Below are 26,791 nucleotides of genomic sequence, written 5' to 3' on the forward strand. Positions count from 1 at the left end.
GTTGGACTTGGGGTTCTCTTCTGATCTCACCTTCGGGTTAAGGGTGCTACAGGCTATAGTCCCTCCCTAAGGTAGTTTACATCTCTGTAATTCTCTCGTAGTGCTGTCATGGGAGTCCGAATAAAGCATTAAGCTACTTACTGGTAGCAGCATTTTTCGGAGGCCCATGACAGCACCCTTAGTTCCCTCCCTATTCACGTGGGGGTTGCACTTCCTATAGTATATATAATGAGATAGATAGATCTCACGTGTGGTATATAGTTCAATATGATGGATTATTTTTGTACATAAACTGTATATAATGTATGTTTGTGTGTTACTAACCGCGGTTTGTCCTCTCAGGCTCTAATATACAACTGATGCATGGGGAGAGGTGCCGCCCTTTTGTATCTGTAGGTTTCCTGTTCCTGAAGGGCGGATCCCCTCTCTCGTAGTGCTGTCATGGGCCTCCGAAAAATGCTGCTACCAGTAAGTAGCTTAATGCTTTTTGGTTTTCTAACCTCATTGAGCTTTGAACTTCATAGCCAGGTGTATGCAATCATGAGAAAAGCTACTTAAAGTGGCCACTTGCAAGTTGTTCTCCTGTTTGAATCTCCTCTGAAGAGTGGCATCATGGGCTCCTCAAAACAACTGTCTAATGATCTGAAAACAAAGATTATTCAACATAGTTGTTCAGGGGAAGGATACAAAAAGCTGTCTCAGAGATTTAACCTGTCAATTTCCACTGTGAGGAACATAGTAAGGAAATGGAAGAACACAGGTACAGTTCTTGTTAAGGCCAGAAGTGGCAGGCCAAGAAAAAGATCAGAAAGGCAGAGAAGAAAAATGGTGAGATCAGTCAAGGCCAATCCTCAGACCACCTCCAGAGAGCTGCAGCATCAACTAGGTGCAGATGGTGTCACTGTGCATCGGTCAACTATACAACGCACTTTGCACAAGGAGAAGCTGTATGGGAGAGTGATGCGAAAGAAGCCGTTTCTGCAAGCACGCCACAAACAGAGTCGGCTGAGGTATGCAAAAGCACATTTGGAGAAGCCAATTTCTTTTTGGAAGAAGGTCCTGTGGACTGATGAAACCAAGATTGAGTTGTTTGGCCATACAAAAAGGCGTTATGCATGGCGGCCAAAAAACACAGCATTCCAAGAAAAACACTTGCTACCCACAGTAAAATTTGGTGGAGGTTCCATCATGCTTTGGGGCTGTGTGGCCAATGCCGGCACCGGGAATCTTGTTAAAGTTGAGGGACACATGGATTCCTCTCAGTATGAGCAGATTCTTGACAATAATGTTCATGAATCAGTGACAAAGTTGAAGTTACGAAGGGGATGGATCTTTCAGCAAGGCAATGATCCAAAACACCACTCCAAATCTCAGGCATTCAAGCAGAGGAACAATTACACTGTTCTGGAATGGCCATCCCAGTCCCCAGACCTGAATATCATTGAACATCTGTGGGATCATTTGAAGAGGGCTGTCCATGCTCGGCGACCATCAAACTTAACTGAACTAGAATTGTTTTGTAAAGAGGAATGGTCAAAAATACCTTCATCCAGGACCCAGGAACTCATTAAAAGCTACAGGAAGCGACTAGAGGCTGTTATTTTTGCAAAAGGAGCATCTACTAAATATTAATGTCACTTTTCTGGTGGGGTGCCCATACTTATGCACCTGTCAAATTTTGTTTGAATGCAGATTGCACATTTTCTGTTAGTACAATAAACCTCATTTCAAGGCAGAAACATCACTGTGTCCAACAGTTATTAGATATATGAAACTGAAATGGCTGTTGCAAAAAATTTTTTTTAGAAAACATTAAGATTAATAGGGGTGCCCAAACTTTTTCATATAACTGTATTTGGTCATAATCAAAAGTTCACCTCAATATTTTGTTATATCCTTTGTTGGCAATGACCGAGGTCAAATGTTTTCTGTAAGTCTTCACAAGGTTGGTGCACACTGTTGGTGGTATGTTGCCCCATTCCTCCATGCAGATCTCCTCTAGAGCAGTGATGTTTTGGGCCTGTCGCTGGAAAACATGGACTTTCAACTCCCTCCAAAGGTTTTCTATAGGGTTGAGATCTGGAGACTGGCTAGGCCACTCCTGGACCTTAATATGCTTCTTACGAAGCCACTCCTTTGTTGCCCTGGTGGTGTGCTTGGCATCTTTATCATGTTGAAAGACCTATCCACGTTTCATCTTCAATGCTCTTTCTGATGGAAGGAGGTTTGCACTCAAAATCTCACGATACATGGCCCCATTCATTCTTTCATGTACACGGGTCAGTCGTCCTAGTCCCTTTGCAGAGAAACATCCCCAAAGCATGATGTTGCCAACCCCATGCTTCACAGTAGGTATGTGTTATAAGGTAATTCAGTACCACAATGGACATAGAGGTCAGAGCACATACAGTGACCTGACAATAACCCAAAAACATAGAACGAGCTCTGAGACGTGGGAACTCTGCTGACCGCAATCCCTAATCCTCTCCAACCACACTAGAGGCAGCCGTGGATTGCGCCTAACGCTCCCTATGCAACTCGGCACAGCCTGAGAAACTAGCTAGCCTGAAGATAGAAAATAAGCCTACCTTGCCTCAGAGAAATACCCCAAAGGAAAAGGCAGCCCCCACATATAATGACTGTGAGTTAAGATGAAAAGACAAACGTAGAGATGAAATAGATTTAGCAAAGTGAGGCCCGACTTTCTGAACAGAGCGAGGATAGGAAAGGTAACTTTGCGGTCAACACAAAACCCTACAAAAACCACGCAAAGGGGGCAAAAAGACCCTCTGTACCGAACTAACGGCACGGAAGTACACCCTCTGCGTCCCAGAGCTTCCAGCAAGCAGGAAAAAACAAATAGACAAGCTGGACAGAAAAAAACAGCAAACAAAATAGCAAAGCGGAACTTAGCTATGCAGAGCAGCAGGCCACAGGAACGATCCAGGAGGAAACAGGTCCAATACTAGAACATTGACTGGAGGCCAGGATCAAAGCACTAGGTGGAGTTAAATAGAGCAGCACCTAACGACTTCACCACATCACCTGAGGAAGGAAACTCAGAAGCCGCAGTACCACTTTCCTCCACCAACGGAAGCTCACAGAGAGAATCAGGCGAAGAACCACTTGTGACCACAGGAGGGAGCTCTGCCACAGAATTCACAACAGGTATGGTGTTCTTTGGATGCAACTCCACGTTCTGTCTCCTCCAAACACGACAAATTTTGTTTCTACCAAACAGTTCTACTTTGGTTTCACCAGACCATATGACATTCTCCCAATAATCTTCTGGATAATCCAAATGCTTTCTAGCAAACTTCAGACGGGCCCGGACATGTACTGGCTTAAGCAGGGGGACACGTCTGGCAATGCAGGATCTGAGTCCCTGGTGGTGTAGTGTGTTACTGATGGTAGCCTTTGTTACGGTGGTCGCAGCTCTCTGCAGGTCATTCACTAGGTCCCCCCGTGTGGTTCTGGGATTTTTGCTCACCGTTCTTGTGATCATTTTGACCCCACGAGGTGAGATCTTGCGTGGAGCCCCAGATCGAGAGAGATTATCAGTGGTCTTGTTTGTCTTCCGTTTTCTTATTCGTGCTCCCACAGTTGATTTCATCACACCAAGCTGAAGCGGAAGTGCGTGGGCGGAGTGTGGCTGCCCCCCCGTGCTCCGATCCCGCCCCCCCGTGCTCCAATCCCACCGCCCCGTGCTCCGATGCCCCCCCCCCCAGTGCTCCGATGCCCCCCCCCCCGTGCCCTAATCTCCCCCCTTATACTTACCCGGCCTCCCGGTGTCCGTCCGTCCGTCTTCTCCCTGGGCGCCGCCATCTTGCAAAATGGCGGGCGCATGCGAAGTGCGCCCGCCGAATCTGCCGGCCAAAGTGCATTTTGATCACTGAGATAGGTTATATCTCAGTGATCAAAATAAAAAAAAATAGTAAATCACCGTTCTTGTGATCATTTTGACCCCACGAGGTGAGATCTTGCGTGGAGCCCCAGATCGAGAGAGATTATCAGTGGTCTTGTTTGTCTTCCATTTTCTTATTCGTGCTCCCACAGTTGATTTCATCACACCAAGCTGGTTGGCTATTGCAGATTCAGTCTTTCCAGCCTGGTGCAGGGCTACAATTTTGTTTCTGGTGTCCTTCAACAGCTCTTTGGTCTTCGCCATAGTGGAGTTTGGAGTGTGACTGCTGGAGGTTGTAGACAGGGGTCTTTTATACTGATAACAAGTTCAAACAGGAGCCATTACTACAGGTTATGAGTGGAGGACAGAGGAGCCTCTTAAAGAAAAAGTTACAGGTCTGTGAGAGCCAGAAATCTTGCATGTTTTTAGGTGACTACTAAATACTTATTTTCCACCATAATTTGCTAAATAAATCAGACGCGGTGATTTTTCTGGATGTGTTTTCTCATTTTGACTCTCAGGCCATGTTCACACAGTGCGTTTTTTTTTTCTGCGGAACCGCAGCGTTTTTGCCGCTGCGGTTCCGCAGCTGTTTTCCATGCAGGGTACAGTACAATGTACCCTATGGAAAACAGGAACCACTGTGCACATGATGCGGGAATCGGGAAAAAAAGCCGCGCTGAATAGCCACGGTAAAAAAGAAGTACCATGTCACTTCTTTTTTCGGAGCCGCAGCGGTTCTGCACCCATTGACCTCCATTGTGAGGTCAAACCCGCAGTAAAACCCGCAGATGAAAAAAATATCTGCGGGTTTTACTGCGGTTTGTGGTGCCGAACCGCTGCAGCAGGAAGTGCGGGGAAGTGGGCGGAAGTGCGTGGGAGGAGTGTGGCTGCCCCCCCGTGCTCCGATCCCGCCCCCCCGTGCTCCAATCCCACCGCCCCGTGCTCCGATGCCCCCCCCCAGTGCTCCGATGCCCCCCCCGTGCCCTAATCTCCCCCCTTATACTTACCCGGCCTCCCGGTGTCCGTCCGTCCGTCTTCTCCCTGGGCGCCGCCATCTTGCAAAATGGCGGGCGCATGCGCAGTGCGCCCGCCGAATCTGCCGGCCGGCAGATTCGTTCCAAAGTGCGTTTTGATCACTGAGATAGGTTATATCTCAGTGATCAAAATAAAAAAAAATAGTAAATCCCCCCCCCCTTTGTCACCCCCATAGGTAGGGACAATAAAAAAAAATTAAGAATTTTTTTTTTTTTTTTTTCCACTAGGGTTAGAATAGGGGTAGGGTTAGGGTATTTTCAGCCATTTTAACTGCATAGAAAACTGCATAAAAAAAAAGGATCAAAAAAAGGATCAAAAAAGGACCAAAAAAAAGGACCTGCGTTTTCTGCCAAGAGCTGCAGTTTTTTAAAAAACAGTCCTGAAAAAAAAAGGATGGAAATCAGGAACGTGTGAACATACCCTCATAGTTGTGGTCTACCTATGATGCCAATTACAGGCCTCTCTCATCTTTCTAAGTGGGAGAAATTGCACAATTGGTGGCTGACTAAATACTTTTTTCCCCCACTGTATATAACGTCAATGCTGTGGGGGGGTTTTGGGGAGGGGACATAAAACCCACAATTTCATGAACTCCTACCCACCGTGCGATTCTCTGTATGGACTTTTGTTAGGAAGCCTGACAAAAAAAAATGCAGTTATGAGTCCCAGAGTTTCTGTACAAAAAAAATTAAAAAATGCTGCTTCAAATTTAGACCAAAAAACAAAATGCAGCAAAACGCAATAATCGAGCAGACTTTTATGGCAGGTTTTGCCACGGACTGCGGCAGGAAAAGCGTTTGATTTTGGAACATGGCCCCGTAGTGTTTGCGCTTCCTCGGCAGCACAGTATCTAAACCTGTCACATGACGCTGAGCTGCTGCATCCAAGCTTGTCGTGAGCCGCACAGCACCGTGTCCCCAACTGTTTATGTTGGCGTCTGCTTCCATATGTTGGAAAACCTGCTCTTCTCCGGGCGCTGAGTCGTTTTACAAGGATCAGTAATGGGTTAAGGTTTTGCTTTATTGTCTCATCAGTAATACACATCCGGCTCATCTTAAAGGGGAAGTCAATTGCTGGAAGAAAAAAAAAACTTATTTTAAAGGGATAACCTCCCCTGGCTGGGTGGGACAGCAGAGGGGTTTGTGGGTCTGTTTCAGCCCCTTGATTTGCACCATGGGTGTTATACATAGTCTGTTCACCCCGTGCTGAGCGCCCCTTCACGTGCCGGGGAGGCATCATCGCTATATAGCTCTGCTGCACCGTGCAAGGATGATACCGGCCCAGGAGATATCTGATCCCTCAGAAGAGGGTGTAATGTACAGCAGTAACCAGGCAACCGGAGTAACCTCTGAGCAACCGCCACCCCTTCCTGTTTGGTAGGGATCACTTTTCAGCAATCACATTACGACAGCGACACCTCTATATACAGTAGATAACACAGGATCCACCATTCACAATAGGTGATATCACAGCTCACCTCCTCCTCCTCCTGTACAATGACTGATAGCACCTCTATACACAGTAGATAACACAGAATCCACCATTCACAATAGGTGATGTCACAGCTCACCTCCTCCTACTTCTGCTGAAAAACTTATAACTCCTATATGCCATAGGATCTACCTTTCACAATAGATATCACAGCTCACCCCCCACCATCCCTTAATGCTTTCTTCACAATTAGCAAAGCATGCCCACAATACTGTGATGGTCACCGCTACCTCTTTGTCCCCCTCAAGTCAGGTCCACAACACTCTCCTATAGATCTGTCAGATTCTGCCTATTGTAGTCTATGGTCTCTGAAGCTGTTGTAAAGCAAACCTGTCAAATTTGCTAACAGCCGCCCCCATAATCATATCCAGAACATCTGCAATCAGCATGAAAAGCAGGATCTGTATTAGTCCTTGGTGACTGGTCCCTCTCCACACAGTGCTGATGCCGGTAACACCGAGGGCCCACCGGTAACTCTGACACTGTTTAACATCATGCAAATATTACATTACCCTTCACACATTTTCCTCTGCTTTTATATAATAACTAGCTATTGAACCCTCTCTACGCCCCGGGTAGCGAGTATTTTTAGCGGTAGGTTTTTAATTTTACACTTCTTTTTTTTTTTTTTTAAAGCCCCTGTCTGCGAATTTACATATGCAGGGTTTTCAATAAAATGAATAAAAAGAGATCACGGTTTGTGCACACACTAACTCCGGCTCCATTTTTTTTTTTTTTTAAGTAACATACTACAACAGTGCTGACAAACCTTTTAGTCGACAGAGTGCCATGGCAATTTATCCAGAATATTGGCATTTTAGTTTAGAAAAAAACTCGTACAGAGAGCAGGCAGGGGTATCACAGCACTGCAGATGATATGCTCCACCCCACCACTATCCCGATACACGCTCTTCCCTCTCCCCCCACCATCCTGGTACACGCTCTTCCCTCTCTCCCACCATCCCGGTACACGCTCTTCCCTCTCTCCCACCATCCTGGTACACCCTCTTCCCTCTCTCCCACCATCCCGGTACACCCTCTTCCCTCTTTCCCACCATCCTGGTACACGCTCTTCCCTCTCTCCCACCATCCTGGTACACCCTCTTCCCTCTTTCCCACCATCCCGGTACACGCTCTTCCCTCTCTCCCACCATCCTGGTACACCCTCTTCCCTCTCTCCCACCATCCCGGTACACCCTCTTCCCTCTTTCCCACCATCCTGGTACACGCTCTTCCCTCTCTCCCACCATCCCGGTACACGCTCTTCCCTCTCTCCCACCATCCTGGTACACCCTCTTCCCTCTCCCCCACCATCCCGGTACACCCTCTTCCCTCTTTCCCACCATCCTGGTACACGCTCTTCCCTCTCTCCCACCATTCCGGTACATGCTCTTCCCTCCCACCATCCCGGTACATGCTCTTCCCTCTCCCCCACCATCCCGGTACATGCTCTTCCCTCCCACCATCCCGGTACATGCTCTTCCCTCTCTCCCACCATCCCGGTACACGCTCTTCCCTCTCTCCCACCATCCCGGTACACGCTCTTCCCTCTCTCCCACCAGCCCGGTACACGCTCTTCCCTCTCCCCCACCATCCCGGTACATGCTCTTCCCTCTCTTTCACCATCCCGGTACACGCTCTTCCCTCTCTCCCACCATCCCGGTACATGCTCTTCCCTCTTGCCCACTATCCTGGTACATGCTCTTCCCTCTCGCCCACCATCCCAGTACATGCTCTTCCCTCTCTCCCACCATCCCGGTACATGCTCTTCCCTCTTGCCCACTATCCTGGTACATGTTCTTCCCTCTCGCCCACTATCCCCGTACATGCTCTTGTGATGGTGTGATATGCTATGTGGGTATCATTACTTATTTTCATGGTGTTCTCTTGTAGAAGGAGTTATTTGCTAATTGATGAATGGCTGTTGCTGCCATCTGATATCAGCCCCCACAGCACTGTATTGTTTGCTAATATGCTAAAGACATGTTGACCTAGCTTGTTGAAACAATGAGCCCATGAGACCCTCCCCCTCCTGACCTGTGAATGAGGAGGTGAGACACAGATCAGTCCTGTGTGGAATGATGATGTGTTCACAGCATCTCGGAGAGAAAGAAGAGTATATGGACTATGCTATCCTCTGTCTGCTTGATTGTTGGACTTTTATCCTGTTACTGAACTGTATTCGTGTTCTGGACTATTTTATCCTTTATGTGGTGGATTGTATATGGACCTTTCGTATTTTTGCCTAAATAAAGGTCTTGAAGTTATTCACTTTTTTCACTGGCTCTGTTGATTGTGTGATACCGGAGAAGGACCCCGTGACACTCGTCCCTCTCTTCCACCATCCTGGTACATGCTCTTCCCTCTCCCCCACCATCCTGGTACACCCTCTTCCCTCTCTTCCACCATCCTGGTACACCCTCTTCCCTCTCTTCCACCATCCTGGTACACCCTCTTCCCTCTCTTCCACCATCCTGGTACACCCTCTTCCCTCTCTTCCACCATCCTGGTACACCCTCAACCCTCTCTTCCACCATCCTGGTACACCCTCTTCACTCTCTTCCACCATCCTGGTACATGCTCTTCCCTCTCCCCCACCATCCTGGTACATGCTCTTCCCTCTCCCCCACCATCCTGGTACACCCTCTTCCCTCTCTTCCACCATCCTGGTACACCTTCTTCCCTCTCTTCCACCATCCTGGTACACCTTCCCTCTCCCCCACCATCCTGGTACACCCTCTTCCCTCTCTTCCACCATCCTGGTACACCCTCAACCCTCTCTTCCACCATCCTGGTACACCCTCTTCCCTCTTCCCCACCATCCTGGTACATGCTCTTCCCTCTCCCCCACCATCCTGGTACATGCTCTTCCCTCTCCCCCACCATCCTGGTAGATGCTCTTCTAGCTGGACGATACTGTGTATGGGGGAGTCAGGGGAGATGGCGGCTGGCTGGGTGATCATTCCATGCTTTGGGGGGCTTAAGGTTGCCATGCTGTAAGCTCAGCGAGGTGTAGAGACCCTTTAGACTCTTGGATATTAATGATCTACATTTCCCGGGTACGAGGGTTGTGCTCTGCTCGCTGGCTCAGGCCGAGGTAGTGACTGAACTTGCCCATGGCAGGAAGCCGACATGTCTGCAGCACCTTGTACAAGCCAGAATAGACTGACAGCGGGGCCACGTTCCTACAGCGGGGCCACGTGATTTATGGGATCTGAGTCTGGGATCTCTTGTGGATCTGGGCATTCGGCCCATTATAATTGTGTAACCCTTCACCTCCCCACATAATGCAGGTTCTCAAAGTTTTCCTTAAACCAAAGCTCAAGATGTTTAATTTTAAACCCCATCCGCCCGCACTGAGGAGCCCTGTAATATTTAACCTTGGTGCATATTATCAGAGTTAATAAGTAAGTGCCGAAAGCACAGTGTTCTCAAGAACATGGCCCTTCTCCCCCCGAACTCCCACCATTCTATTTTCTGATAAATGATTATTACACAAACATTACCTGCCGGGAAGAAGTGTTCTCTGCTCCTACATGCCTGGGACCTGGAATTTGCATGTGCCAAGTTTGCCTCCTGTGCCCCATGGCCTGGGCGGGTAAGTGCCCATGTTCATCCAAGCAAAGCTCTGCTAGAAAGTCAGAGTGGGAAGGTGAAGGACTGTGATAATGTATACTGACAACGCCACGTATCCACTACTGTAATGGTGATAGTCCTGTATTTAGGGGCAGTATTATAGTAGTTATATTCTTGTACATAGGAGGCAGTATTATAGTAGTTATATTCTTGTACATAGGAGCAGTATTATAGTAGCTATATTCTTGTACATAGGGGCACTATTATAGTAGTTATATTCTTGTACATAGGGGCAGTATTATAGTAGTTATATTCTTGTACATAGGGGGCAGTATTATAGTAGTTATATTCTTGTACATAGGGGGCAGTATTATAGTAGTTATATTCTTGTACATAGGGGGCAGTATTATAGTAGTTATATTCTTGTACATAAGAGCAGTATTATAGTAGTTATATTCTTGTACATAGGGGCAGTATTATAGTAGTTATATTCTTGTACATAGGAGCAGTATTATAGTAGCTATATTCTTGTACATAGGGGCACTATTATAGTAGTTATATTCTTGTACATAGGGGGCACTATTATAGTAGTTATATTCTTGTACATAGGGGGCAGTATTATAGTAGTTATATTCTTGTACATAAGAGCAGTATTATAGTAGTTATATTCTTGTACATAGGGGCAGTATTATAGTAGTTATATTCTTGTACATAGGAGCAGTATTATAGTAGTTATATTCTTGTACATAGGGTCAGTATTATAGTAGTTATATTCTTGTACATAAGAGCAGTATTATAGAAGTTATATTCTTGTACATAGGAGCAGTATTATAGTAGTTATATTCTTGTACATAAGAGCAGTATTATAGTAGTTATATTCTTGTACATAGGGGCAGTATTATAGTAGTTATATTCTTGTACATAGGAGCAGTATTATAGTAGTTATATTCTTGTACATAGGGGCAGTATTATAGTAGTTATATTCTTGTACATAGGAGCAGTATTATAGTAGTTATATTCTTGTACATAAGAGCAGTATTATAGTAGTTATATTCTTGTACATAAGAGCAGTATTATAGTAGTTATATTCTTGTACATAAGAGCAGTATTATAGTAGTTATATAATTGTACATAGGGGCAGTATTATAGTAGTTATATTCTTGTACATAGGGGCAGTATTATACTAGTTGTATTCTTGTACATAGGGAGCAGTATTATAGTAGTTATATTCTTGTACATAGGGGCAGTATTATAGTAGTTATATTCTTGTACATAGGGTCAGTATTATAGTAGTTATATTCTTGTACATAAGCAGTATTATAGTAGTTATATTCTTGTACATAAGAGCAGTATTATAGTAGTTATATTCTTGTACATAGGGGCAGTATTATAGTAGTTATATTCTTGTACATAGGAGCAGTATTATAGTAGTTATATTCTTGTACATAGGGGCAGTATTATAGTAGTTATATTCTTGTACATAGGGGCAGTATTATACTAGTTGTATTCTTGTACATAGGGAGCAGTATTATAGTAGTTATATTCTTGTACATAGGGGCAGTATTATAGTAGTTATATTCTTGTACATAGGGGCAGTATTATAGTAGTTGTATTCTTGTACATAGGGGGCAGTATTATAGTAGTTATATTCTTGTACATAGGGGGCAGTATTATAGTAGTTATATTCTTGTATATAGTGGCAGTGTTTTCTTAACCATATGCATTTTTGTTTCCATTCCCTCTTTAGCCACGAATGACACAGCCACCACGCCGTCCCCAGGCAGACTCACGGTGAGTGAAATAGGGCTTTTTGGATGAACCAGTGTCACGTATTATGAACCAATTTGACCTTTTACCATTTTATTGGGAGAAGAACAGGGAAAGCCGCATTGCAGATAGCTCTGGCAGGCAGCTATTATTGATCTCTGAGGCTTTTCAATGATGCATTATAGTATTTATTTTCATTGGTTTTAGTCTTTGGAATAATTCCTTCGTCATCTCCACATGTGATTAGAGACTTCTGGTCGTGGCTTCAGGTTATTAGCTCTTCATTCGCACAGTGCAGAATTACCAGTCCTAGTCCTTCGCTGGACCTACTGAAAATCCAACCATTCTCTTCTCTACTGTTCCAGGAATCCGAGCGCCTGGCTGCCATAATTGTGCCGTCCGTAGTTGGCGGTATTATTGTCATCGGCATCATTGCGTTCTTCTTAGTCAAAGTGAAAGAGAAGCGTCAGACGGAGGGGACGTATCGGCCCAGCAACGAGGAGCAGGCCGGATCTCGAGTGGAGAACAACGCTGCCTTGAAGCTTCCCCCAGAAGAACGGCTGATCTAAGAAGACCCTCCGGAGCAGGTGACAGAGACTCCCCCTGAGAGCCTGAACATCCCCCCAACTACTGAGGCCAGTAAACCCTGGAGCCAGGGGACCGTGCTGCTTAAAGACTGCCGTGCCGCAGGTGGAGTAGACCCTGGTTACAGCGTGACATGGGCGCGTGTCCACTACAAAGGCCCGGTCAGCGATGGGACACTGCGCTTCTCTCCACCATACCTCGTGTCATATTTGCTTCTTGCCCTTTAAGTCATAACAATAGGTCACGTCCACCATACTTTAACTTTTTTTTTTTTTTTTTTTAATGAGCATCCATTTTGCATAATTACTTCTCCCTCCCACAGCTAGTCTCAAAAAACAGTATTAGATCATTTAAAAAGAAGAAAGAAAAAAAAAGAAAAAGTTGAAAATCAAAAATGGCTGCGGGGTTAGAACATAACATATGGCCTAATTTTTTTTTTTTTAATTTTAATCTGTTAACGCATTTTGTAGATGGCTTAATTATTTTTGTATTTATGCAGCCAGGAAATCAGGACGGCTATAACATATTAAGAGATGTCTATTTAATTAATTATTTTCATTATTTGACTTTTTAATCCACACGTGTAATAATGTGAGGTGAAGGGGGAGATGCTCCAGTGACGGGAGCATCCAATGCTCCAGTGGGGAGACCTCTGACAAGTTACTGCACCCAGAGGTGGCTGATGAGGGCCGCCGGTGGCCATGGCGGACTGATGCACCATACCGGCAACTATGTGGCAATACAAAATTAATTGTCTTCACTCACATTTGGTGTTAGATCCCAGCTTTATCCAGCGCTGCATTCAAAATTCTGATTTCCTATGAGCAGCAGGACCTAGCATAGCCCTCGCCAGTCTAATTGTTGGTTTAGACTGGGCCTAGATGGCTACTTTGGCCTTGACACAGATTACGTGGCCAAAGTTTCCATGTAGCCCTGGCATTAAAGCGGTATTCTCTGGTTATTAAATTGCTTTGGTTAACCTGCATGATTTTTTTTTTTTTTTTTTTTTTTTTTTTTAAATCTGCTGTCATTTTCTTGCAATGACAGCTTTTGTCTTTCATGGTGTACAGCTGTTTTCCATGTAGCTTGGCCACGAAAGCCTGCCCTAGTGTCCGAAGTAGTTGCATGCCAGGATAGTTAACTCCTAACATACCAGTCTCCTCTCTTCTGCCCATTGACTTGTATACAGCAGTTATCTACTCACTGCCCTTCTTCTCCCTCTCAGCTCCTGACAAGCTGCTGTTATAAATATTGCAAAATCACCAGCTCCCACCATGATCCGCTGTCAGGGCGGCTCTCTTAAGGCCCTCATACACAGTAGACAAATATCGGCTGAACCTGACGATATCTATGGTCTCGTATGCATGGGGAACCTGATGACTGGTGGTCGGGAGAGATATCGATCACGCATGTCCAATATCAAACTGCCTGTTTAATTATTCTGCTTGAGATAATTTGCTGGCCAATGTGCCAATCCGTGGCCTTCTCATAAAGATCTCGGGTGCACTCGGCCAAGCGAGCGCTCCTGTGTACGGGAGAGTGTCCTGAGCTTTTCCCCTTTCATTTCCATAGGGATCCGAAATCTACTAGTCGAACAGCTGGACTGACATTGTTTTCTTGTTTGTGCGTTTACACGCGCAAAATCACAATAAGTGCTGAAAATACAACTGGATTTTGGATGCAGAATTATGAATGCAGCTCTGGGTGTGGATAAAGTATAAGCATCCCCACCAGAACAAGAGTGCTACAAAATCATTTAAAACGTACGAAATAAGGTCAGAGGGAGACGTACGGTATATACTTTGATACCTCTTGTTATATAGTAATTGTCACATAATACAAGTTATCGGTGCCCTCCTTAATAAATTTTATCCGTGCACATAATGGAAATGGAGGAAATACATACTGGGAACCAGTGACTTCTCTTTGGTATAAGGTACATAACATGTCTGCCGCACCCCAGTGTATGGTAGGTAAGGGCACTATTCATGGGTCGGGGGTCCACACAGGTGCTGCTCAACCTCATGTGCCTTACCCACCTCTTACTGAAAATTGTTCCTGTTACGCCAAATAAAATAATTTCCTTACCACTGTTCTGAGAATATTTCTAATATCCTGTTTTGTACTGATCTTACGATTATTTTTTTTTTTTTCTACACATTTTAGATGTAAATAAAATAAAAGTATTTTATCATTAATTTCATATTGTTTTCTTCTTCAATTAACTGGCATTATATAAGACTAATGATAATTGTGACAAAAAGAAGGTAAAATTAATAATAGTAGTAACTTTGAAATATTAAACTAGCGTCGCAGCACGCTGGAAAGTGACACATTGCCTACAAATTAAAACAAAAGTATTATGACATCTAGTGGTCAATGTGAAAATGGCAAGAGTTTCACAATTTATTATTTTTTTATACTAAGTTTTTTTTGTTTTTTTTTCCACAAAATTGGAGATTAAAAACGACAACTGAAGAATATGAATTAATTCAGCCTCTTCCTTGAGTGACTGATCCCTCTGTATTATTTGATATGGGGATTATGTATGTTATATTTTATTATGTATGTATGTCTGAAATTTATAGAGCTAGAATTTTAGAGGTGATGTTGTGTTAACGCCTGTGTTCGCCCCGTAGTGTAAGAATTGGGTATAGCCAACGGAACATAAGTAGAGGGCTTGCTAATAATAATAAACTTATAACTGAGGAATGTTATTTAGTAATTACTCCAGTCTCCAACTATTATAAGCTCCTCACGTGTTGGGTATTAGTATAGTTGAATGCTTTGCTGAAAGTACTTTACTAAATAATGTACCTAAGTGGGAAATGTGCTTTCAGCAAACTTTTCATAAATGAATAGTACAAGTAAATCTAAAAAACTTTAACTATCAGAGAATTTGTCTCCTTTCTCCACTTATGAGCCACTTCTTACCCCCCCTCCCCCCCTCTATTCAAGATCAGAAGGACTGGCAGCTCATTGTGGTATGAGGTTGTACCTCCTATTATACTCTGGGAGGATCAGAGTAAGAAAACAGGCAGAGGGAAACACAGAAAAGATTGTGCTGAGCTTTCTAACTAGTCATGTACCTACTCTCAGAGCTGGAATCACATCCACACAGTTCAGTACTGATGTATACTGTCCACCATGCTACTACTGTCTGTGTGCAGACTGAAGGGATAAAGATCAGGAATCCTTCTGTCCGTGCGGTGTATGGGAGACATCAGATTAGCTTGTCTTCTCACCAGCTCAGCGTCAATTGCAAATAAAGAAAGAGAGTGAGTGTACAGGGGGGATGAAGGATATTAGTCATATAATAGGCAAAGATTCTGAAAAGTTTCTTGAAAGTATGGTTATCCTTTAACCCTTTACTAACATGGGAAATTCATTTGCGTCATACGCCGGCACCCTGACATTGTGAACTCAGGAACTGAGCCTGCATCTTTACCGGTAGGTGATGGCTGTGATATTCAGACATCATCTGCCTCTAACACCCCCACCTGAAGCTATTAACTTGTTAAATGCCACAGACCATGTCAGACAGAGGCTTTTCTAGCTCACTGACAGGGGACACAGCATTCTATGTACCTGTCATGATGGTTCACATGTGAATGCCAGGTGGAGACTGTTTTTTTGCTATTTACTGCAGTACTGTTGTATTGCGCTGTATGTATGCAAGTCCACCAAGGGGCCGAACCAATACAGTGACAAGTAAAAAATTATGGAAGTTGAAATCAAACCCCTCTTTTCCCATTAGAAATAAAAAAATACAGGTGGTCTCATTACATCTATAAAAGGCCAATCTATCAACATATAAAATTAACCCGATTGGTAAATGGTGTAATAAGAAAAAAAAAAACACTAAACGCTAAAATTAAATTTTTTTTGCATTAAGAGACAATCAAAACATCATACCTACAGCAAAATTATATCAGCGAAAACGTCAGCTCGGGGTGTAAAATAATAAGCCCTCACAAAGCCACATCGACTAAGCATTGAAAATGTTACAGGTCTCAGAAAATGGTGACACAAATTTTTTTTTTTAACAAATTTCTGATATTTTTTCCGCCACTTAAATAATAATAAAAAAAAACTATACATATTTGGTATCTGTGTAATTGTACTGACCTAGAGAATCCTATTCTTGCCATGTCATTTTTACCATACAATGAACCTGGTTAAATAAAGAAAAACTTGTGGAATGGCACTTTTTTTTTTTTTTTTTGGCAATTTCACCACACTTGGAATTTTTTTTTTTCCCTGTTTTCCAGTGCATCTCATGATAAAATGTCATTCAAGAACACAACTCGTTCTTACAAAAAAAGTGAAGCCGACATATGGCTGTATCGACGGAAGAATAATAAAAAAATGTACGGCTCTTGGAATAAGGGGAGGAAAAAAACAAAAACATAAAATAACCATGGCGGAAAGGGGTTAATGTAATTGCCTATAAAAAAAAATCACCAAATGTTCTTGTTCTTACATCTACAGGAATCAAGACCTCTCCATGTCTGAAAACTCTTATTTTTTTTGGGCATCTGTATTGTACCTGCTGTCCATATTTCTAGCTCTGTCCCGGGAAAATGTGAGACCTCCTGGACTCAGGAAACATCTCTTAGGCACTGCCAAAACCTTCGTAAAAAGACCACCACTTTTCTGCCGTACTTGTGCCCTTCGATGTAGCCCTGGGCGACTTAAAGCAATTTTGTGCTTTTTTTTTTTTTTGTGAATTCAAAATAATTATGATGTTACGGATTTATGTTGATGTTCCACAACCCTTTTTTTTTTTTTTTGCTTCCCACTGAAATCCTATAAAAGTTACTAGTGTTTTCAACCTACAGCAAAATTGCTCTCTCTGTTGATGGTCCAATCTGGGCGTTTTGGCTACAACGATGGGACATCACTGCTGCGGCCAACATGCGGAGATGCGTCACCCAGCTTATGACCATGGGACCAAACACTACTCTGTTTTGTTAAAAAAAATTTCCTTCGCTTTCCCTGCTCTTCCTATAGTGGCACAACAGTCTAAGTAGTAACGCCTCCCGTTACTTGCTAACCGCACCCCTTTATTGAAGCCACAGCGCTTAAAAGCCACCCCCATTTTACCGTAGCAATCTGCTCAGGTGTCACTGCATCGAGGGCTCTCCGAGGCTGACTTCTCTGAAGTTGGAAATTGGCCATTACTGGGAGTCCTGACATGAAATGTGCAGCCTCTAATCTTTACTTTGTCTTTATTTCTCAAAAAAAATTGTTTACTCGGCATTTAGATATACTTAAGATTCCAGAAAATGGCTTTCCTCGCCTACGTAGGCCTCGTTGCCCATAGCAACCAAATCATAGCGTTCATTTTTCCAGAACATTGGTTGCTTTGGGCATCAAGTCCGGTCTATCTATTAGAGCCTCTTTTTTCCAGTCTTACCATTAGACTTTTAGGCCAAGATTATCACATTCGGATGTTTCTTAATCAAGGTCATGAGCCTTTTAATCATCATCTTTCAATCTCTGAATAATGTACACAACAAACTTTTTTTTTTTTACTTCTCGTTACAAAATTTTATTAAAAATTCACCTCAGGTGTGACTTCCTGAACAAGACTTTGGTAAAATTCAAGCAATTAGAAAAAACATGGCTGCTTTCTTTGTGAAACCGTGCCACACCTGTCATTGCGTTGTGTCTGGTATCACAGCTCAGCTCTGTGTAAGTGAAACCGGACTCGTGGCTACCAGCAGATCGTTAGATGGCTTCACAGTGAATATTCTGACAGAGCCGCTTTAAGTTTCAAACTTTTTCTTCAACTCTGAAACTTTTGGGCAAGACACGCTCAAGTCGATGGGTTGTGGAGGCAGAACTTTGCTTGTTGGTTCCACTCCCTCCTCGCTGTGTAATTGAGGCATGGGTTTTGGGATGGTTGACGTGGGGCTGTTGGGTACAGTTAGCTTTGGCGTGCTCTGAGTCCTTTGGAAAACAGGGCGGATATTATAGGTGGAGGCGCATGGTTTTGGACTACAGTAAACTTGGGAGATGGGTCTTGTGTTAATTGACCAAGCATGACCACCTACTCTTTGGACCTCCACTGATTCCTTCTTAGTCCCACTCCATACCAACCTTGGGTCAATGGGACAAGCCTGAAAACGCGAGATGGTTGAGCGGACACTTGGTCCAGATACAATGAGGGGAGTCCTACATGGGGTGGTTCCAACACTTGTTACCTGAATGGTCTTACATGGCTCTACAAGTAACACATCTTTCTGCTCTTTGGGCTCTTCATTTAAGATGTAGTCAGACTCTGTAGCTGGAGAAATCACTTCTTGCTCTGATTTGACCAAACTACCCTGCGGAACTGATGGTGTAACCTCTGAAGACTCTGCAGTGCTCTCAGAAATGGTAGAAGTCACCTCAGGATTGTGGACAGTTGTTGATATTGAGGACAATTCCGATCCTGGAGTGGCTTCTTGAATCGGAGCTGTGACTTCCATGGTCTTTGAGATATTGGTTATGCTCTCAGATGTTGGTGAAGGAACCTCAGATTCTTTGTAGTCTACCGATCCCTCATCTACTTCCTGTAGATACCACAGATTGGAACTTCTAGGCTGACTCAGACTCAGCTGGAGGTTCTCATCACTAGGTACACACAAAGACTGGAACTACGGGGCAGAAAAATCATGTGTGTCATTACTTGTATCTCAGGACGTAAATTATTGAGGTTCACCTTTACTATTGTATATACTCGTACCATTACTAACTCACCCGCGTGAAATATCGACTGTCCTCTAGATTGAAACAGTCCAAGCTGTGTGCCCCATATAACGCCCGTCCGTCATCTGGAGCTCTGGTATTTAACGTTTCAAAAATTTCATTCAGCAGATCCATCCCTTCCTCCAGAAGAGGGAAGTCCTCTTCATTAGGTCCATGATCCACCTCTTTTTCTTCATCATATCTGGGAGTAAATTAGATTTAAAGGGGTTGACATTACTTAGATTGATGTGTCCTTAGCATAGGTCATCAAAATTTAATTTGTGGGGTGCAACACATGACACCACCAAGCAACTGTTTGCAGGCTGCCAGGAGCGGAAGTAAACAAAGTGTGTACTGCTCCATACACTATGTATGGGCTATTCTCGGGCACTGCAGGACAGCTCCTATTCACTTCAAATGACAGTAAATATTCACAATCCTCTAAGGGGTGTGTCTAGTGGGGTGCAGGTGGGGCAAGCTGCTGGCAAGGGGACACTGTCGGGCTGCTTAATTCAGCGGTCTGAGGTGTTACCCAGATGGTTGCATTTTGCGGCCTGCAGTGGGATTTGAACATTCTCCAAGCTGGCTGTCAAGCTGGTGATGTATTTCTGTACTGATGGTGATTCTGATTATGTATTTCTGTACTGATGTTGGTTCTGGTGATATTTCGGTATTATTGGTGGTTATGGTGATGTATTTCTATTTTGATGGCGGTTATGGTGATGTATTTATGTACTGATGGGTTTTCTAGCGATGTATTCCTGTATTGATGCTCATTCTTGTGCTGTATTTCTGTACTAATGGGGGTTCTGGTGCTGTATGTTTGTACTGTTGGTGGTTTTAGTTTAGTACTGATGGTACTATACAATACTGTATAGCAGACTTTCATCACAAACCTGGACATCCCATTTAATGCCCCTAACAGAAATACAAATGTAGTAACCCATAACTCGTCAGACTGCATAATACTGTATTAACATGGCCATGTAATCTTACAAGTTATGGAATGTTATATGTGTACAGGATCAAAACCAATAACAACACAAGAATACATCACCAGAACCACCACCAGCACAGGAATACATCCCCAGATATACATCACCATATACAGTGGGTACGGAAAGTATTCAGACCCCTTTAAATTTTTCACTCTTTGTTTCATTGCAGTCATTTGGTAAAGTCAAAAAAGTTCATTTTTGTTCTCATTAATGTACACTCTGCACCCCATCTTGACTGAAAATAAACAGAAATGTAGACATTTTTGCAAATTTATTAAAAAAGAAAAACTGAAATATCACATGGTCACAAGTATTGAGACAATTTTCTCAGACACTCATATGTAAGTCACATGCTGTCCATTTCATTGTGATCCTTCTTGAGATGCTTCTACTCCTTCATTGGAGTCCAGCTGTGTTTAATTAAACAGATAGGACTTGATTTGGAAAGGCGCACACCTGTCTACGGTATATAAGACCTCACAGCTCACAGTGCATGTCAGACCAAACGAGAATCATGAGGTCAAAGGAACTGGCCAAGGAGCTCAGAGACAGAATTGTGGCAAGGTACAGATCTGGCCAAGGTTACAATAGAATTGCTGCAGCACTCAAGGTTCCTAATAGCACAGTGGCCTCCATAATCCTTAAATGGAAAAAGTGTGGGGCTTCTACTCAATACCGAGCAAAGGGGCTGAATTTCTGTTTTTTTTCAGTCACGATGGGGTGCAGAGTGAACATTAATGAGTAAAAAATGAACTTTTTTGAATTTACCAAATGGCTGCAATGAAACAGAGTGAAAAATGTAAAGGGGTCTGAATACTTTCTGTCCCCACTGTATAAATGTAAGGAATACAGCATGCCCAATCCTAATGGTATGTAATAAGCTCACTATCCGGATTGAATTTAGCTTGCCAGTTCATGCAGTCATCATCTGCTTGCTTGGCTTCGCTTTCTGCTTCTCTCAATGAAGCAGGGGCTGTGGTATTTCACTAAACATTAAATTATGATGATCAGTTTGTTTTCATGTGACTTTAAGTATACAAATCACATATGAGCAGTCATTACACTGTGTATACGAGGGGGCCACGGGTGCTGGAAAACCTGGATCTGCTGCTGTCTCTGACTTACAAAATTGCCTGCAGAGGGGAATATTTTTGACACAAGGTGGATAGGTGAATAATGAGAATTACTTTCACTTATACCATTGCCAATATAGCATTGGTGTAGGAGCTTAGTCTGCACCATACTGGGTAGATGCCAGCTGTGTTACACAGACATCACCTGCCTAACAGCAGCAACTGGGGCTTTCTCTGTCCGATGTTGTTTAACCATTAATATGTCACCATCAATCACTGGCTCCCATTGACCCCCCACCCTCTGCAGTGTGGCTTCTGACGGACCCCATGGCCGCTGTCTTAGTTCTCCTGTGAATTCCAGCTTGTCATTTTCTCTACACACTACAATACATACTGCAATATATAAGTCTGATCTATCAAAAATATAAAACTGAATAACCTGGACAGTAAAGACCATAAATAGAAAAAAAATGAAGTTCCAAAACTGTGGTTTTTTTTGGTCACCACACCTTCCTAAAAAATGTTCTAAAAAGCGATCAAAACATCATATGAACCACAAACTGGTATCAATAAAAATGTCACCTTGTCACAAAAAAAAAACAAGCCTCCACTCAGCTCCATCAACAGACAAGTCGATTTGCTCATCTCTTCTAGTAACCTGGAGAGCCGTGTCGCCAGCTCCTTTTTGCCGCGGAATGAACACCGTAAAAAGAAAACAATAGCAGAATTCCATGTTTTTTCACAGTTACACCCCACTTGGATTTTTTTCTTAGTTTTTAGCGCATTATATGTAAAATACATGGTGCCCCTCAAAAAACAAAAACAAGAAAACAAAACAAAATCGCAAAAAACAAAAACTGGCTACGGCAGAATGGAGTTTTACTGTGACCAAAATAAATATAAATGGCCTCCTCTCTGATGTACTAACATACTGATACAATACTGGAGTACAGTGTCAGACAGAAGAACATTGGGGCCACCGGAGGATTTGATTTTGAGGCCCACTTTCCCCCTCACTAAGGAGCCCCCTAGCAACTATAAGGTTTGCACTATGAACTCTCCTGAAGGAGAAGCCAGGGCACACCAGAGCATTCTCCGTTTCTCTGGTGGGCCAGACCAACCCTGCTGGAGTATTACACGCCCTGGATTATACTGTAACACTCAGTGTGATTTATGACTTATGGGTCCACCGTCTCGTTTACTAAATTCCAGGACGATTTGCTCACGTTTGGCTTTCCCAGTTTTCTCCTTCTGTGAACTTCTTTCCTGGTCTCCTTGGACGAGACTGCAAAAAAATGTGAGGAAATATAGTGAGGGGACATAAAGTACAACCCCATTCGGACGGCCATATTGAGGCCATATATTAGCACATGAAGATCAGGGCTGCCCTGACCTGACTACGGGCCCCATAATCCGAACTACCAGCATCATAGATCCCTACGATCAAGCAGGCCCTAAAATGTGGTGGCCACATTACGGCTGCCTGAATGAGGCCTAAGTCTGGTCATACACAACAGAATCCCCTTTACCTGGAATCCCATAGTCCAGAAATACTGATAGTCCAGGATCTATACTGAGGATATATTTTACCCTCTGCTGTCAGCCACTTACCTGTCCAAAGTGCTGTGTAATGGGCAGCCGGTTCTGCAGTTTCTCATGATTTAGGGTTGGGGAGCCGTCCTCTTTGAACGAACCGACGCGATGCATTTGATGATCCTGACGTCAAGAAGAATTGATCCATAAATCAATTTTTTAAATAAATCAAATTTCATCCAAATTTCCCCAAAATTTGGGATTCTGGTGAATCCAAAAATTTTTGGATTCGATTTGCACAAATATAACAAAATGGTGGCCACCTGTCTCCTTTCGAGGGGTTACGATAATAATATACTGTACATTATATTCACCAGCCGTCACCTTTCCTCTGTCCCGGTCTTTGATTCTACCATCGTCTCTTCTCCGACTCCGAGGCCAGAGATTGCTCTTACGAAGACGGCAGTGCTGAATGAACCGAAGACCGGAGCAGAGGAGGCGTAAGACCGGCGATGGCCCAGAACTGAGCGATAAGGGCCCACTTCATTATTGCATTTGCGCCTTTTTATGTCTAGTTTTTGGTGTTCACTTTTTTATGTTCACCATTATGGGTGAGGTTCGAGGTTTCTTAATATTTTTGGGTGATTTATCAATTACGACTTTTTAAAAAGTCTCAAAATTTGCGCTCACACGTGCTACCATGTTCCCACCCCGGAGTGATTTTATGTAGTCCTTTTTTGCGCTGAAAAGTGGGAAAAATGGACGCAAAGAAAAAAAAGAGCATTTGGTATAAAATTCACAAATTAAAATTCATGGAAAAATTTTGGGCAAAAAACCCCACAAAGAATGCCACGAGACAAAAAAAAAGAAAAGTGATGAATGAAGTGCTCACCTGGTGTTTGATGCGCTGCCTCATTCCCTGGAGTCCTGTCCTGGCTTGTCCTTTGGCCTAAAATACACGGTAAAATCATAATCAAGATTAAAAAAAAAGGCGCCACCAGCCATGGCGCTCCGAGACCCGGCAACTTACGTATTTCAGCATGTTCCTAACGGTGGGTTGAGTGCGATTCTTCATGTTATTGATCAATGTGCCGCCTCCTTTCTGGGCAGGGAATATAGAAAAAAAAGGTAAAATCGATTCAGTGATCCAGAAATTTACGTCGGGGAGAGATTTACAATAAAAAGGAATTAATGTGAATGTAATTGTGGGTGAGGAGGTGAATCATGTCCGTATAGTACAGCAGTGTTATTTATGTTTATGGTATAGGTATAGCAGTAGTATTTGTGAATTTATATGTAAATGGTATAGAAGTATTACTGTATATGTGTAAGGTGTAGGAGTCTTATGTGTATGGTATGGCGGTAGTATTTGTGAATGGTGTAGCTGTACTATTTATGTACAGTGCGACAGAACCATTTATGTGTACAGCATAGCAGTACATTTTATGTGTATAATATAGCAATACAATGTATGTGTTATCATATTGCTGTACCATTTATGTGTAAAATATAGCAGTACCATTTATGTGTATGGTATAGCCTTACTATTTATTTGTAAAGTATAGTAGTACTATTTGTAAGAATGTATTGTATAGCAGCAGCCGGAGAGGTAAGTATATGAATATGTGTGCGTAACATGTGTAAATAAATGTATGTGTGTATAGGCTTTTATATGTATAGTACAGCAGAGGTATTTATGTATATGGTATAAGTATAGTGTATTTACATGTGAATGGTATAGTAGTGTTGTTTTGTATGATATAGTAATACTAACTGTGTGTATGCTATAGCAGTATGATTTGTGTACTTATATGTGAGTGATATAGCAGTATTATTTATGTGTGGTATAGGTGTATTATCTACAGTAGTATAATTTCTGTGTATGGTATAGCAATACTATTTATGTGTCTAATGTGTCTAATATAGCACTACAAATTCTGTGTTATTGTATTGCTGTACTATTTGTGTAAAATATAGCAGTACTATTTATGTGCATCATATAGCTTTACTATTTATGAGTATGATATTGCAGCACTACTTGTATGTACAGTATGTATTGTAGAGCAGCACTATTTATGTGTCCGGTATAGCAGCACTATTTATATGTACAGTACAGCAATACTATATATGTAACCTACAAGAGAAAAAAAGTAAATGAAAATCCTGATATAACTAAGTAAAAAAAGCAAAAATGCATTTAAATAACACAGAGTTTTTAGTAATACTGTTTTTTGATCAAAAAATAGCACAAAAGCCATCCCACCTCGTCACGGTAACTCTGATCGGGACAGTCCTAAACTATCTAATATTAAAACCTTACCATGTGTCAATGTTGACCTCAGTGTGAATAAGGGCAGATGAAAGGACTGAGCCCAAACAGTGAAACACTAGACTAGGGGAGCCTTATATAGTTTCTAGCTCAGAAACAGGGAGGCCACACCCCGGATTGCACAGAATGCAACAATACACAGAAAAAAAACACAAAATTGAGCTTAACTTAAGTTGGTATACATGCAGAGGTAAAACGCATGTTAAAAATGGCCACAAAACATAAAACCTACAAGAGAAAAAAAGTAAATGAAAACCCTGATATTTAAATGCATTTTTGCTTTTTTTTACTTAGTTATATCAGGGTTTTCATTTACTTTTTTTCTTTTGTAGGTTTTATGTTTTGTGGCCATTTTTAACATGCGTTTTACCTCTGCATGTATACCAATGTATATTCAGCCTTACTATTTGTAAGTATATAGTGGATGCTTTCCTGAAACGGAAAGTACTTGCAAGCAGCATAATACAAAGAATAGCAGGTTTAACCAGAATCCTTTGCAGTAGGCGGAGCTATGCAAATCATCTCTTTCCACCCCAGTCTAATCCACAGCGCTTGGAACCGCCAAGCGTGCAATGCTGCGGATTAGTTTCTAAATTTACACAGCCAACCAATTCCTACCTGTGGACACGTGTTTCGGGCTTTAGGCCCTCATCAGCACAGGGCTGGAATTGGTTGGCTGTATGGAGTGGGGCTCGGTGAGCAAGCGATACATATACATTTAGCCCAACTTGGGTCTCTCGCTAAGGTGGATAGCATATATGTATTATTTGTAAGTATGGAATAGCTTTACTATGTATGTGTATGGTATAGCAGTACTATTTGTATGAATGTATTGTATAGCAGCACTATTTATGTGTATTTCATAGCATTATTATCTTTGTGTATAGTGTAATAATACTATTTATGTAGACTGTGAGGGTCCTCTCTCCTCTGTACCTGTTAGTGCCTTGTTTTTGCTCATGTTTATTGTATTTGTCTATATTTGCCCCATTTTCACATGTAAAGCGCCATGGAATAAATGGCGCTATAAAAATGTATAATAATAATGATAATAATGTGGGATATAGCAGTATAATATAGGTGTAAAGTATGGCTGCACTATTTGTGTGTGTGATGTGGCACCAATATTGTTGTTACTGTAAACGATACCTGTAGTTTTGCGTTCACAAATGGGAACCCATCTTAATACTCATCACTAATCAAGCCGTAATCACACTAATTGACATTGATATATTTTTGTTAGAAGTCAGATTCCACGCTTTTCATGTAATGGTTGCCATTACTGTGACATGTTTAGTTTTACCTTGAGATTTTCCAGCCATATCTGATAAGATCTTGAAGCTCCTGGAAATGAAGATACAAGAGATTACACTGAGCTGCTAGTTGGGATTGTTGTGTCCCTGTATCTCTGATGGATGGCTCAGACAGATGCCAGCCAAGAGCGTATGTTGCCCGTAGACTCCTACGGTAAGAAAAGGGACCTCTACATTTCAGGTTACAATACCTGACCGGTCGCAGATTGTAACTTCCTGCTCAAACATGTCGGTAAATGTTTCTCCACGATTCAACTTCTCCAGCCGACTGTCCATGAACTGAGAGAAGGTTAGAGGGAAAATCTCTCATTATATCATTTTCAGGGTGTTTGTAGTAATAAATAATGCCAAAAACATGATTATTATTATTAATAATATAAATAATAATAATAACAACTATTATAATAATAACTACTATAATACATAACTATAAAGATAGTGATATTTGA

General features: G+C 42.6%; 2 protein-coding genes across 5 annotated transcripts in view; one reads left to right on the forward strand and one right to left on the reverse strand.

Annotated features, from left to right (window-relative positions):
- The window catches only part of CRB3 (crumbs cell polarity complex component 3), a 29,080-nt gene extending 14,521 nt beyond the window's left edge, over window positions 1-14,559 (forward strand). For all 3 annotated transcript variants that reach the window (XM_069767305.1, XM_069767304.1, XM_069767306.1), the window contains exons 3-4: window positions 11,757-11,800; window positions 12,142-14,559. In XM_069767305.1, the coding sequence (XP_069623406.1) occupies window positions 11,757-11,800; window positions 12,142-12,345 (248 nt within the window). In that variant the 3' untranslated portion in view covers window positions 12,346-14,559. The remainder of the gene's footprint in view (window positions 1-11,756; window positions 11,801-12,141) is intronic.
- Window positions 14,560-17,897: 3,338 nt separating this feature from the next.
- The window catches only part of DENND1C (DENN domain containing 1C), a 41,150-nt gene continuing 32,256 nt past the window's right edge, over window positions 17,898-26,791 (reverse strand). For both annotated transcript variants that reach the window (XM_069767307.1, XM_069767308.1), the window contains exons 15-22: window positions 26,534-26,621; window positions 26,333-26,373; window positions 23,731-23,802; window positions 23,593-23,649; window positions 22,779-22,883; window positions 22,394-22,452; window positions 19,109-19,298; window positions 17,898-19,005 (exon numbers count right to left, since the gene is read on the reverse strand). In XM_069767307.1, the coding sequence (XP_069623408.1) occupies window positions 18,133-19,005; window positions 19,109-19,298; window positions 22,394-22,452; window positions 22,779-22,883; window positions 23,593-23,649; window positions 23,731-23,802; window positions 26,333-26,373; window positions 26,534-26,621 (1,485 nt within the window). In that variant the 3' untranslated portion in view covers window positions 17,898-18,132. The remainder of the gene's footprint in view (window positions 19,006-19,108; window positions 19,299-22,393; window positions 22,453-22,778; window positions 22,884-23,592; window positions 23,650-23,730; window positions 23,803-26,332; window positions 26,374-26,533; window positions 26,622-26,791) is intronic.

The sequence above is a fragment of the Ranitomeya imitator genome, chromosome 4 (genome assembly GCF_032444005.1).
Source record: "Ranitomeya imitator isolate aRanImi1 chromosome 4, aRanImi1.pri, whole genome shotgun sequence".
Taxonomy (NCBI): Eukaryota; Metazoa; Chordata; class Amphibia; order Anura; family Dendrobatidae; genus Ranitomeya; species Ranitomeya imitator.